The 15151-nt window shown below is 40.3% G+C and overlaps 1 protein-coding gene across 1 annotated transcript; it reads left to right on the forward strand.

Moving 5' to 3' along the window:
* The first annotated feature begins 14475 nt into the window (after positions 1-14475).
* Positions 14476-14916, forward strand: LOC111891187 (secreted RxLR effector protein 161-like). Its single transcript, XM_023887264.1, has 2 exons — positions 14476-14543; positions 14625-14916. Exons 1-2 carry the CDS (start codon positions 14476-14478, stop codon positions 14914-14916), a joined length of 360 nt encoding a protein of 119 aa, XP_023743032.1.
* The last annotated feature ends 235 nt before the right edge of the window (positions 14917-15151 follow it).

A 15151-nucleotide genomic window follows, 5' to 3' on the forward strand; every position in this document is an offset into this window, starting at 1 on the left:
CAATTCCTTTAAATTTCAATCTTGCAAACGTACTCCCTAGGCGAGATACTTAACGCGTTAGCTACAACATTGCATGGGTCGATACACACAACGTCTTGTATCCACCATTTATGACCAGGACTACTAGGGTATCTAATCCCATTCGCTCCCCTAGGGTTCGTCCCATCAGAGTGCTTTCGTCGTTGGTGTTCTAATATGTTTTGCAAAACTTTCACCCTTGAGATTTAATTTTACAAGAATATAATATTGTAACGTCCTCTTTCCCCTCTTCCTTTTCATACGGATCAATCTAGAGAGTTGAGAAGTTGGAATAGTGATTGTTTAGAGCTTGTTGGAATACTAAAGAGGATTGAATGTTACTTAAAGTATTAATGCTCAAAAGTCATCTAAGATAGAGGTTATTAATCTTACTCATCTTCTTTATTTAGGAACCAGGATTTATATATTTATTAAAATACAAAATCGATCTTACTTATGATACATATTGGCTTTATAGTTTGATTTCTATCAGTTTTTTTTTGAACTACAGAAAGATTATATAAACAGCTAGCTAGAAGCTAGCAAAAAAGAACATAATTCAAAATTACATGATTGGGTTTTGATCCACACAGTCTAACTATGGTTGACCTTAGTATTTATTTGGCAAAACCATTCAAAAAGCAAAAGCTACGATATTATCAAACATGAAACTTTTCTATATTTTTGATGTCGAAAAACTATAGTGTTTCTAAAATACCACGAAACCCAAAGAAGTGTCGAAAAAACTGATTTCAAGACTTTTTGTTTTAATTGGACCACCATATGTGAATCAATCCATTGAAACATATATGTGGCATTTAAAAACTAAGGAATATCCATGTCTATCCAAACCTTCATTCTTTTCCATATCTCACGAGCCAATCAAAACTGAAGAATAAAAGATTAATGTCCTCAAAATGGTTAGAACAAATGGGACACAAAGTTGAGTCAATGTCAATCCCTTTTTTTATCCAAGTTCACTCGAGTAAGAAGACGATCAAGAACTAGCCGCCAAACACACATGTTGACCTTTATAGGAACAAACTTGTTCCACCTGGTTGGTATGTCAAGAGTTGGGAGAACCACATTATCAATCTGTCGTCGCACTCATCTGACTATGAAATCACCAGACAGCTCCAAATTACACATCCATCTATCCAAGGAATCAGTGATGGTGACCTCCGTTAGCAAAGACATCAAAACATTGATTTGAGTGCTCTCTTTACCACCTCGAATATCACGTCTCCATGAAAATCTCCAATTCTGTATAGTGGAGATAGTAAACAATGCATTAATACATTCCAATTTTCGTCACCATTTAACCGATAATCTATTATCAGATGCTTGACAATCTCGGTATTAATATGTCACTCGGAGATGAATTATAAAGCCAATTTTCGAACGAAGAACCGTTGCTTCAGTTATGATTTAGTGTTTTTTAATGTGTTGTAAAGTTTTAATATGTCACTCGGAGATGAATTATAAAGCCAATTCTAAAGATTTAATTTACTATGTCACGTCTTGTAACTTTTCTACTTACTATGAAATGGTTGTATTATTATTGTATCAAGATTAACTCTTTATGCCTCTTAATCTTAACTTTACAAGTTGATTTTGAGTATATAAATCATAAAATGGTTAAATGATGATTTGAATCATATATCAAAATTGTAATGATAACTAACATATACATATGTTTTCGAATCTCCATTAAAGTTTCCAAACTCAATATATATGAGTAATAACTTTTAATTTTTCATTAGGATGAATTCAAGATTATTGTGAACTTTAGAAGTTTATAAGGATATTTTAATATATATTTTTGATTATATCGGGATTTTATAAATTAGATTATAAATCTAAAATATTAATACGGTTTAAGATCATCAAATAGAATTATCAAATAATGATTTAAATGTATTTTGGTTACTTAATGTTGGATTTTATTTAGGATTACGTTTCTTAACCGATAGTTATGTTTTGTTTATCTTTTTGCCTAAGTTATCTTTATTCAAGTTTCCTAGTTTGTCTAGTTTTCCAACTATATATAGGCCTTTTTAATCTCTTATTGAACAATAACCATAGAATATTCAATATCAATTTTTATGGTATCAGACCAGAGATCTCTGATATGCCGAAGATTCACATAATATGACAGGAGAAGAAATTCCCGCGTCTTCATCATAGACTGACAAACCCATCAATATATCATCTCCATACTTTCTTTCGTCAGTTGATCATTCAAGCTTAAACTTCATTGGTGATAACCTATTAAGCGATGAGAACTACAACGATTGGGTGAATGAGATGACGAATGATGTGCATGCCAAAAACAAGTTCGTGTTTGTTGATGGTTCACTTCTCAAACCAGAATATGGATCAAAGATGTCATTAATTAGAAGATATGTAATGCTATGGTTCGAAGGTGGATTGTTAGTTCCATGGAAAAAAGAAATCAAGAATTGTGTGAAATTCGTTGTTACTGCTCAAGAGATATGGGAAGATTTGAAAGAAAGATTTGGGAAGAAGAATGCTCCAAGAGCATATGAACTCAGAAGATCTGCCATTATGATTCAACAAGGAAACATGAAGGTGTCCGCTTATTACACAAAACTCAGAGGAATATGGTATGAGATATGATCCATCTATCCAACACCAACTTGTTCATGTCAAGGATGTTCCTGCGATATCACAAAAAAAAATTAATGCGATGCGTGAAAAGGAACGGTTGTACGAATTTTTTATGGGGTTAAGCGAGGAATATGGTGTGCTAAGAACTCAAATTCTAAGCACTAATCCTCTACCCACCTTAGGAGTTGCATTCCACCTTATCAATCATGATGAACAACAAAGACAAATTAGAAACTCATGTGCAATTACCAATGACTTTGCTGTGTTTCAAACATCAAATAATTACTCCAAGAATCAAAATAAAGGAAACACTAATCAAATAACCAACAAGAAATGGAATGATGATCGTTGGTGTACTCACTGTAAAAAATTGGGACACAACATAGAAGCATGCTTCGAACTAATTGGATACTTGGAATGGTGGACAACAAAACACTAATCAAAAAGACTTCCACTGGAAAACCAAAAGTGTAGCCACGTGCAGCAACCACTATTGCTGAAGATCCAAAAATTCAAGGCCTTGGTCTTACAAAAGGTGAATATGAGAAGTTGATAAAGATGATCAGTGACACTAAAACAAACAACACAACTCCCACTATAAACATGACATGTAAAACTAAAACTCATGATGAATGAATTATAAATTCTGGTGCTAGTGAACATGTTACTCACAACAAGGCATTGTTCAAAAAAATGAAAGAAGATATAAACAACAGATCTGTTACAATCCCCAATAGGCATATAGTCAATCTCAAAGGAGTTGGTAACATACATATTCTAAATGGTTTTGGTTTGAATGATGTTTCAAATGTGCCTAGATTCAAGTGCAATTTATTATCTGTTAGTAAACTGGCAAATGACTTACAATGTTCTCTAACTTTTTTGCCTAAAAATTGTTTCATATAGGACTTACATACGATGAACCAGATTGGGACGGGTAAGGAAAGAGATGGGTTGTACTATCTTCAACCATTCAAAAGACGAGCGGTAGCGATGATGGTATGGATAAAGCATGAAATCTAGCACAGAAGGTTGGGTCACGCGTCAGAGGGAGTTCTCAAGAAAATACAATAATTAGGAAACTTAGGTACACCAAAAAAAATTAATTCATGTATTAGGGCAAGGAAAAGTAGATTACCTTTTCCTACTAGTTTTTCAAAAACAAGCAAAAGTTTTCAGTTAATTCATGTTGTTATTTGGGGTCGTTACTAACATGCTTCACTTGATGGTTCTCATTATTTCCATTTTATCCTTGATGATTACAGTCATGGAGTATGGGTATATCTAACAAATCGGAAGCTTCACAACATTTGATAACATTTTATAAAATGATTGAAACTCAATTTGAAAACAAATCAAGCGTATAAGAACATATAATGTGTCTGAGTTTCAATCTCGACACATGATTGAGTTTTATAAAGAAATGGAATTCTACTTGAATCTTCATGTGCTTATACACCACAAAAAAATGGTGTGGTGGAAAGAAAACACACACGTTTTTTAGAAATGGCTAGATGTAACGCCCTGTTCTAAAAGTAATTATTTATGGATTCCCGAGATCAAGAGTAAGGGAGTTTCAGTCTTTTATGGGCAATGGGCTTCATTCAAGAAGGTTTTGGACCGGGGTGTGTTGCTAGAAGCGTGGGGCTTCTCGCCACCTTTACGTGGATAAAAAGTTTGTCGGGAACGGACTTAGGATAGAGGAGATATTGTAAATTAAAGATATTGGCATCAATGGTCCCTAAGGGGGAAGTTTGGCAAAGGGGTCCCATGCTTGCTAAGCATGCATGTACGTGTTTGGCTGGGTACGCCCAGCATAATGGAGTAAACGAACGCGGGAGTCCCTCGACATACGCCCAACGTACTAGATGTATGCCCAGCGTACGTCTATCATCCAGAAACCCTAATATTTCGGGTGTGGAGGCTATTTAAACAACTTTAAGAGCTCATAACCCTCCCTAACCCTAGCCTCCACTGTTTAGAGGACGTTTTCCCCAAACCCTAGCCAACCTCTTGAGTGTGTGAGCTTTTGAAGTGAATTTGGAGTGTTTTGAGAAGAAGGTGTTGCATCTAGTGAGTATAGGAAGAAAGCCAGCGTGTAGATCTGAAGTTTTCTGGTGGTTCAAGAGCTCCTAAAGGTATAAAGCTTCTTGCTTGACATCTATTTTGTGTAGATCTAAGTGTGGTAAAGTTTTGACACCATTCTTGTCCCAAAAACCCCCATTATGATGCATGATGTGTTTTGGTTAAGATGAGTTGTCCTTTCAGACCATTGGAGAGGTATTGAGTAAGAAAAATGAGGTCCCAATGGCTTTGGTTGTCCCATGTAAGAAGTAGGAAGGTCTTAATGGGTTAAGACCTTGACTTAAGAGCTTTATGGACGTTCAAAAGGATAAAGCTTGAGACTTTATGAGTCATAGGCCATTTTTGTCACTAGATCTGGCATATAGGCTTAAGTGCTTAAGCCATTAAGCACATGGAAGGATTTTTGGTACAGACGTGCGTACGTCCCGCATACCAGAGGAGTGCGCCTAGCGTACGCCCTCTGTTGGGTTTCGATTTTGGGCTGTGAAGTATTGGGTTGTTTATGGGTTAGCTGGCCCTGGGCGTGACTGAACAGTATATATGGAGTAATTTGGCCCAATAATTATTATGGACCTTGGATCTAGGCCCGATTAGAAAGGTGGGCCCAATTTAGTAAATTGGGCTAATATTGGGCTTTGCATAAGGACTCAGTTTTGGGACTTGGACCAATACACGGAAGATAAATTTAATGAGTGCTGTGGGAACTTAGCCTAGAAAGTCATGATGGATTCTAATGTAATGATTTTCATGTGATAGTTGGGATTTCCAGTGAGTCAGCGGTCAGAGATTTGCAGGATTTCGGCAGTTGCAAGGTGAGTTTTCCTCACTGTACTCAAGGGTCTAAGGCACCAAGGTCGGCCCTTTGAATTGTTGTTTAGAGCTTGTTATGTTGTGTGATGATATGCTTGCTAGTATCCTGATATATAGGATAATGATATGAGGATATGCCTTGTTAGCTTAGTATCCTAGAGGAATGGATATTTAAGTGATGGCTAGTTCTGTTGGATTAGCGCCCTGGTAGTTGGGTAATGGTTATTGATAGACTTGTAGTTGTTCATGCCTTATGTACGCTGGTAGGAGGTTACCTGTGGGTTATGTATGTTGAGCAGTAGCAGAGGGTATTCCATCCCGGTAGGATGATAGGACCCTAGTATGTTGGTTTTATAGAGTGTTATGTGGTTGTTTGTTATGTGTGCATGTTTGCTAGTATAGATTGTCATTCCAACCTGATGGTTGTGGGCCAGGAGTATTCCATCCAGATAGGATGATTGGACTCATAGTATGTTGGCATTCCAGCCCGATGGTTGAGGGTTCTGGGGTATTCCATCCCGAGGGATGATTGGGCCCATAGTAGTAGTAGTGGTAGTTACTGTATGTATAGGAGGTGGGGCATTCCAACCCGATGGTTGTGGGCCAGGAGTATTCTATCCCGGTAGGATGATTGGACTCATAGTATGTTGGCATTCCAACCCGATCGTTGAGGGGCCTGGGGTATTCCATCCCGAGGGATGATTGGGCCCATATTAATTATTGTTGTACGTATAGGTGTATGGGCATTCCAACCCGATGGTTGTGGGCCGAGAGTATTCTATCCCGGTAGGATGATTGGGCTCGTAATATCTAGGCATTCCAACCCGATGGTTAAGGGCAAGGGGTATTCCAACCGGAAGGTTGATTGGACCCGTATTATGTTGTTTCTTTGATGTATGCGTATGTTTATGTGTGTATGGGTACTTTGAGGGAACTCACTAAGCTTTCGGGATTACAGTTGTGGTTTATTGTTTCAGGTGCTTCAGGAGATCATGGCAAGGTGAAGGCGTGATCGTACCGCTCCTCATGTTTTATGATTTCTGTTATATGATTCTGGGGGATACTCTGATGTTTAAACTATTTTGAAAACCAGATGTATGAAATTAATGGTTTTTGAACGAAGTAAAATGTTTTAAATTCGTTGAAGTTTTTGGTCGTTACAAGTTGGTATCAGAGCCTTGGTTTGAGTAAATTGGAGGAACATTCGTGTGAGTCCAGTCTCAAATCAAGGAGAGATTTTCAAAATAGTTTTCAAAATAAGTAAAGGAGGACGCAGAGGGTATGATCAACAGATGCCAGTAAGCTACCCCAAAATACCATACAAGTTATTTGTTTTTGAGATATGTTAGAACAACATGCTAGTACTAGGCTAGGGATCTTCAAGAATTGCATGATAGAATTGCCTAAATTGTGATGCCTGCTAGCCTAGGGTTTTCTTGTTATGAGATATTCATTATTCCTCTAGGGGTGAGGATTGAGTGTTTGCTATGTATGATTGTGCTTAGGGCATTGTGGTGATACTTGAGACAAATATTGGTAGGTGTGGAAGGTAGTATGGGCCTGTACTACTGAAAGCACAGGACTCATACGCGTGTCAAGCAAGTCACAACCCCTAGGTTGTTGTTTAGAGGTTAGTTCGCAGCAGTTATGCAAAGTATCTGAGGATTATGTTGATGTTTTTCAGTATGGCTGATATGAGACGTTTCGAGTCAGGATCTGGTTCGGGATCGGGATCAGGAGAGGGTGGTTAGGATGGATCAGCACCACCTGAGGTTATTGGGCAGCGGAGGAGTTGGATGCTAGGATTCGGGAGATCCTGCATGAGGAGGTTGCTGCTATGTTCCGGGTCGAGATACCGGAACTGTATGGGTCGATCAAGACCGCCATTGTTGAGTATTTTGATGAGCGCTATTCGGCTCTGGCAGAGACAGCGGCCCCGGCAGCCACAACGGCTGTGGCAGCGGCAGGGGGAGGAGCCAGTCGGGGGTTTCATTGTCGGGATTTCGACAATACTAATCCCCCTACTTTTGATGGAGTTCAGGACCCGATTGTTGCTATGAGATGGTTGTCAGACGTGGAGGGATGTTACTTGGGATCAGTTTCGAGACATGTTCAGTACTCGTTATGTTCCGCAGGTGGAGCGTGAGAGATTGGCTAAGGAGTTTTTGGAGCTGAAGCAGGATTCTGAGTCGGTGACGGAGATCACCAAGATGTTCACAGAGAGGGCGATGTTTTTGCCCTGATTTTGCTTCGTAGCAGGCTCAGATGACTCGATATCTGAGCATGCTCAAGAGGAACATCAGACAGTTTGTATCCACGCAGAGGTGTAGTACCTTGCTGGATTTATAGGAGGCCGCTAGGCGGTGCGAGTTAGAGATTGAGCTCCAGTTGAGAGAGCAGAGGAAGACCCCAGTGTAGTCGCAGCCTGCACCAAATTGGATGAGGCCCGCTACTTATCGACAGGGAGGTCAGAGGAGTCACACTTGTGGGAAGTGCGGAAAGTTGCATGAGGGAAGTTGTCGTTCTCCTTCTGGGTGCCACAAGTGTGGCAAGGAGGGCCACATAGCCAGGGATTGCAGGCAGCAAGCTCCAGCTGTCAGAGTCCGACTTTGTTATCATTGTGATCAGGTAGGCCATATGAAGGCCCAGTGTCCTCTGCTGGCTGCCAGGTCAGTACAGGCCCCAGTGCCAGCCACTTTGAGACTTACTGACGGAGGTCAGGGTCGAGTAGAGCCTCCGAAGGCTCCAGGGCATGCTTATCAACTTGTAACCGAGGAGATCAGGTCAGCGCCAGAGGTGTCAGCCGGTATGTTTTTATGCCTTCTCTTGTTTATGTTGTGATTTTGAGATGTTGTTTCTTGCATGAGATATTAAAGTGTTCTATGTGTTAGAGAAGAGTTAGTATTGAGGGTTTTTATAGGGTTGGTATCCTGTGTGGAATTCGTGAGAAAGGAATGTCATGATTCGGGAATTTGGGAACTTTCAGCAGGAACTCAGGTTCCTCGAAATTCGGTGTACTGGTTTGGTTTGATTGAGCAGTGTGTTAGCTTCGCCGCCAGTGGATGGTGGTTAGTGTCCTGAGTGGGGGAGAATTGGAAATTCTATGATGAGCCGCTGGTTGTAGAAGGTTGCCTGACGAGGCTTGAATATTGGTTATTGGAGTGGGCGATGAGGCGGTTCAGTTATAGTAAGGGCTTTTCATGTGTCATGGATCTTTGAACCAGCAGTGAGGATGATATTATGTGATAGCGGCTAGTGGGGTTGTCCCTAAATGGTGGAGATGTCGAGGAAATGTGGCAGGCTATGTATGGGTTGCTGGTTATGCGATCAATCTCTGAGTATATATGCATGTTATGAGATAGCGGTAAGCACCGCTAAGGGGTGATGTATAGTGAGGTTCTATCACTGTGGTAATGTTGTATAATGCGCAAGCATGTTTTCAGTCTCCTTGGAAGAGGAGGGGGATAGTGGTTCCAAATTGGAGATTTGGACAGAGGAAAGTGAGATAGCAGGTTAACAGACTCGGGAGCAGTCTGGACCGGTGATGAGGTCTGTATAAGGATATTACAGTCAGAGGTCAAGGACCTAGAGATCATGATAGGGAGAAATGAGTGGGTTACACTCAGTTTGGCAAACCGAAGAGTTCGAGGGTGGCGCAAGGAAAAGGTCCTTGGTCCCGAGTATGGTTGTAGGTTTGAGTTATGTATGTGGAGGTATTCCAGTCTGGGGTATTCCATCATGAAGATGACCGGACCCTATGATTGATTAGACCTGATGTGTTTGGTATTCCAATCCGAGGGTTCATTGGGTAAAACACGTGTAGGGATGCGAGGGTATTCCATCCTAGAGATGAGCGGACCCATCATAGGCATGCCTAGTATTCCATCCCAAGGCTAATTGGTCCAGGTGTGAGTGTTGGTTTTGGTAATAATATTGTTGTATGTACGTTTGGGTATGAGTTAAAAGAGAGCAAGTGTAGCGGAAAACAGAGTATGATTCGTGGTCCTGTTTTCGGGTCGGAAATTCAGGTTCCCATGGTTGAGTAGTCCCTTTTTATAGCAATAGGAAGAGGTCAGGTGATGGTTAGTTTGGGCGGCCTGTCTGGGAGACGGATCCAATCTAACTTTCCAAGTTCAGGGCTTTCCGGAGAGGTAGGTATTCGATACTGCATGAGAAGGAGTAGGTATTTCTTCGAGTTGGAGTTCCAGTGGGGTAGCCTCCCTTGGTGGTTGTCACGTTTTGAGGGCGTGAATGTGCCTTTCGAGATTTTAAGTAGTCAGAATTGGTAGTTGGCGATTTAGAGGGCGAAATCAGATTTAAGTGGGGGAGAATTATAACGCCCCATTCTAAAAGTAATTATTTATGGTTTCCCGAGATCAAGAGTAAGGGAGTTTCAGTCTTTTATGGGCAATGGGCTTCATTCAAGAAGGTTTCGGACCGGGGTGTGTTGCTAGAAGCGTGGGGCTTCTCGCCACCTTTATGTGGATATAATGTTTTTCGGGAACGGACTTAGGATAGAGGAGATATTGTAAATTAAAGATATTGGCATCAATGGTCCCTAAGGGGGAAGTTTGGAAAAGGGGTCCCATGCATGCTAAGCATGCATGTAAGTGTTTGGTTGGGTATGCCCAGCGTAAGCTGAATGTACACCCAGCGTAATGGAGTAAATGAACGCGGGAGTCCCTCGACGTACGCCCAACATACTGGATGTATGCCCAGCGTACGTCTATCATCCAGAAACCCTAATATTTCGGGTGTGGAGGCTATTTAAACAAATTTAAGAGCTCATAACCCTCCTTAACCCTAGCCTCCACTGTTTAGAGCCGTTTTCCCCAAACCCTAGCCAACTTATTGAGTGTGTGAGCTTTTGAAGTGAATTTGGAGTGTTTTGAGAAGAAGGTGTTGCATCTAGTGAGTATAGGAAGAAAGCCAGTGTGTAGATCTGAAGTTTTCTGGTGGTTCAAGAGCTCCTAAAGGTATAAAGCTTCTTGCTTGACATCTATTTTGTGTAGATCTAAGTGTGGTGAAGTTTTGACACCATTCTTGTCCCAAAAACCCCCATTATGATGAATGATGTGTTTTGGTTAAGATGAGTTGTCCTTTCAGACCATTGGAGAGGTATTGAGTAAGAAAAATGAGGTCCCAATGGCTTTGGTTGTCCCATGTAAGAAGTAGGAAGATCTTAATGGGTTAAGACCTTGACTTAAGAGCTTTATGGACGTCCAAAAGGATAAAGATTGAGACTTTATGTGTCCTAGGCGCTTTTTGTCACTAGATCTGGCATATGGGCTTAAGTGCTTAAGCCACTAAGCACATGGAAGGATTTTTGGTACAGACGTGCGTACGCTCCGCGTACCAGAGGAGTATGCCCAACGTACGCCCTCTGTTGGGTTTCGATTTTGGGTCGTGAAGTATTGGGTTGTTTATGGGCTAGCTGGGCTTGGGTCGTGACTGAACAATATAAATGGAGTAATTTGGCCCAATAATTATTATGGACCTTGGATCTAGGCCCGATTAGAAAGGTGGGCCCAATTTAGTAATAGGGCCAATATTGGGCTTTGCATAAGGACTTGGTTTTGGGACTTGGCCCAATACAAGGAAGATGGATTTAATGAGTGTTGTGGGCACTTGGCCTAGAAAGTCATGATGGATTCTAATGTGATGATTTTCATGTGATAGTTGGGATTTCCGATGAGTCAGCGGTCAGAGATTTGCAGGATTTTGGCAGTTGCAAGGTGTCTTTCCTCACTATACTCAAGGGTCTAAGGCACCAAGTTCGGCCCTTTGAATTGTTGTTTAGAGCTTGTTATGTTGTGTGATGATATGCTTGCTAGTATCCTAGTATATAGGATAATGATATGAGGATATGCCTTGTTAGCTTAGTATCCTAGAGGAATGGATAGTTCAGTGATGGCTAGTTCTGTTGGATCAGCGCCCTGGTAGTTGGGTAGTGGTTATTTATAGACTTGTATTTGGTCATGCCTTTTATACGCTGGTAGGAGGTTACTTGTGGGTTATGTATGTTGAGCAGTAGCAGAGGGTATTCCATCCCGGTAGGATGATAGGGCCCTAGTATGTTGGTTATGTAGAGCGTTATGTGGTTGCTTGTTATGTGTGCATGTTTTCTAGTATAGATTTGCATTCCAACTTGATGGTTATGGGCCAGGAGAATTCCCATCCAGATAGGATAATTGGACTTATAGTATGTTGGCATTCCAACCCGATGGTTGAGGGGCCTGGGGTATTCCATCCCGATGGATGATTGGACCCATAGTAGGAGTAGTAGTTACTGTATGTATAGGAGGTGGGGCATTCCAACCCGATGGTTGTGGGCCAGGAGTATTCCATCCTGGTAGGATGATTGGACTCATAGTAAGTTGGCATTCCAACCCGATCGTTGAGGGGCCTGGGGTATTCCATCCTGAGGGATGATTGGACCCATAGTAGTTATTGTTGTACGTATAGGTGTATGCGAATTCCAACCCGATGGTTGTGGGCCGAGAGTATCCCATCCCGGTAGGATGATTGGGCTCGTAGTATGTAGGCATTCCAACCCAATGGTTGAGGGCCAGGGGTATTCTAACCGGAAGGTTGATTGGACTCGTAGTATGTTGTTTCTTTGATGTATGCGTCTGTTTATGTGTGTATGTGTGTATAGGTACTTTGGGGGAACTCACTAACCTTTCGGGCTTACAGTTGTGGTTTACTGTTTCAGGTGCTTCAGGAGATCGTGACAAGGCGAAGGCGTGATCGTACTGCTCCTCATGTTTTATGATTTATGTGATATGATTCTGGGGGATACTCTGATGTTTAAACTATTTTAATAACTAGATGTATGAACTTAATGGATTTTGAACGAAATAAAATGTTTTAAATTGGTTGAAATTTTTGGTCGTTACACTAAAGCTTTGCGGTTCCAAGCATCACTACCCATTGAATGTTGGGCAGAATGTGTGATGACAACAACATACATTATAAACAAACTGCTAACTCCAGTTCTTAAAAACAAGACTCCACATGAGATTCTACTTAAAAAGATACCATCCTATGAACATTTTAAAGTTTTTTGATGTCTTGCCTATGCTCACGATAACATGAAAGCAGGAGATAAGTTTAACGAACGAGGACGACCATATGTTTTTATTGGTTATCCAATGGGGCAAAAAGGTTACAAGTTGTATGATCTTAAAAACCAAAAGGTTTATACCACTCGGGATGTGAATTTTATGGCAACAAAATTCCCGTTTGGAGAAGATTAGGAAGGTCACAAAACAATTAATAATGAGTAGTTGGTTGATGCTTTGGAAGAAATACCACGTTTTGATAACGGATACCAACAAAGGAATATTACTAAAAGCATGGTTCTAAAACTCATTCCATGGCACGAGGTGTGACCTACCCGTTACAAAAACGTCAAAGGCATGTTTGTTAAGTGTGGCGTCCAAATACATGTCAAGGCGTGCCTTATCACGTTATGGCGCGAGTTTTTTCAAGGCACGAGTTTTTTTTAAATTTTTTCTGATCGGCCCTAAAATACTTGAGTTTTGTTTAACTTTTTGATACTAAATATTCATAAAACACTTCTAAAACTTGATATATTTGATAAAATTAAATAATTATATGATTTATCTTTTTAATTTATATAAAATAGTCACGTCTTGAAAAACGTCAAGGCTCACCAAGGCTAGTCATGGCTTAAGTTTGACCTTGCCACCAAGCCCACGCCTCACATTATTCAGAACCTTGATTAAAAGCAGCTCAAATAAAGAGACCAACGAAAATTGGGATCACAATACAAAAGTTGATGATGTGGCACAACGATCAGGCAACAATGATCCAGAAACCACGATAAATGGTGAGGGACCTGATAACAGTACTCCAAAACCACTGACTAATGATAGGTCCGATAATCAAGGTCAATCTCTTCGACATGGTACCCAGATTAGATTTCAACCTAAACATTTGAAAGAATATGTCACTGACTTGCCACCATCTCTTCAAGTTCCTTACCCGCTCCCGAATCAAGCTCTCGTACGATATATCCTCTCTCTCTTTCTCTCAATATGATTCATATAATAAGTTTTCTAATAATCAGTGAGCTTTCTTGGCATCCATCACTTCGCTTGATGAGCCTAAAATTTTTGCACATGCTAGTAAAGATCTAAAATGGAAGGAAGCTATGATGAAAGAAATAAAACCCTTGGAAGAGAACAAGACGTAGACCATCACCAAACATCCCCCAAGAAAGAAAGCCATAAAGTCTAAATAGGTTTATAAAATAAAATACAAACCAAATGGGGAAGTGGAGTAATATAAAGCACGTCTGGTTGCAAAAGGATATATGCAAATAGAAGGTGTTGATTTCATGAAACGTTTGCTCTGGTTGCAAAGTTGGTGACATTAAGGTGTGCTTTGGCTGTTGCTATGAAGAAAGGATGGGAAGTGCACCAACTTAATGTAAATAATGCATTTTTACATGGTGATCTTGAAGAAGAAGTGTACATGAAGATACCTCAAGGATTCAAGAACGTAGAAGAAACTTATGTATGCAAATTAGAGAAGTCCATCTATGTACTAAAGCAAGCTTCCAGAAACTGGTACCAAAAATCTACTAAATCTCTTACTGGTCTTGGATTCTTACAGTCCAAGGCTGACCATTCGATGCTTGTTTACAAAGAAAAGGAAACACACATAATTTCTTTGACATATGTTGATGATGCCATGTTAATGGGAAATAATCTTAACAAGATCAAATAAGTCAAGGACCAGTTACAAATACAATTCAATATTAAAGATATTGGATCTCTCAAATACTTCCTACGGATTGAAGTTGCACGTTCTTCAGAAGGTTTTGTTATAAGTCAATGAAAGTACACACTTGATATAATTGAAGATTGTGGTGTTCAAGCGTGCAGACCAAGTCATTTTCCTATGGAACAACATTTGAAACTCACTAAAAACAACGACAACCCTGAGGTTGATGCTTCACAATATCGGAGGTTAGTTGGGAGGCTTTTGTATCTCATTGTGATGAGACTAGACATATCTTTTAGTGTAAATCAGCTTAACCAATTTTAAAGCAATCCTCGACAGTCTCATATGAATGCTGCCATGAGAGTTTTACGTTACTTAAATTCCACTCCTGGAAAAGGTTTACTGTTGCCTTCATCTGGAATTTTGACTCTTGAAGCCTACTGTGACGTCAGTTGGATGAGTTGTCCCTCTACTAGGCGTTCATGTATAGGTTATTACATCAGTGTTGGAGGTGCTCCAATTTCATGGAGAACAAAGAAGCAAAATGTGGTGTCTCGTTCTTCTGCTGAGTCAGAATATAGGGCTATGGCTACTACCGTTTATGAAATTCATGGTTGAGGTGGTTACTTCTTGACTTAGATGTAGTTCAAAGTGAAGCCACTCCTCTAATGTGTGACAATGAAGCAACGAGTTATATAGTTGTTAATATTGTTTATCATGAAAGGACTAAGCATGTGAAAATGGATTGTTATTTCGTCCGTGAACGGGTCAACCATGGAGAAATAAATACATATGCTATTAATTCAGAGTTACAACCCGCATATATTTTTACAAAGGACCCTGGTGCGATACG

Source organism: Lactuca sativa, chromosome 1 (assembly GCF_002870075.4).
Source record: "Lactuca sativa cultivar Salinas chromosome 1, Lsat_Salinas_v11, whole genome shotgun sequence".
In the NCBI taxonomy this organism is placed as follows: domain Eukaryota; kingdom Viridiplantae; phylum Streptophyta; class Magnoliopsida; order Asterales; family Asteraceae; genus Lactuca; species Lactuca sativa.

What these genes read in the sequence shown, in the direction of transcription:
- LOC111891187 (XM_023887264.1), top strand. Translation starts at nt 14,476, where the DNA reads ATGGAACAACATTTGAAACTCACTAAAAACAACGACAACCCTGAGGTT. An exon ending in GATGCTTCACAATATCGGAG is followed by an intron (nt 14,544 to 14,624) that starts GTTAGTTGGGAG and finishes CCAATTTTAAAG; the next exon opens with CAATCCTCGACAGTCTCATA.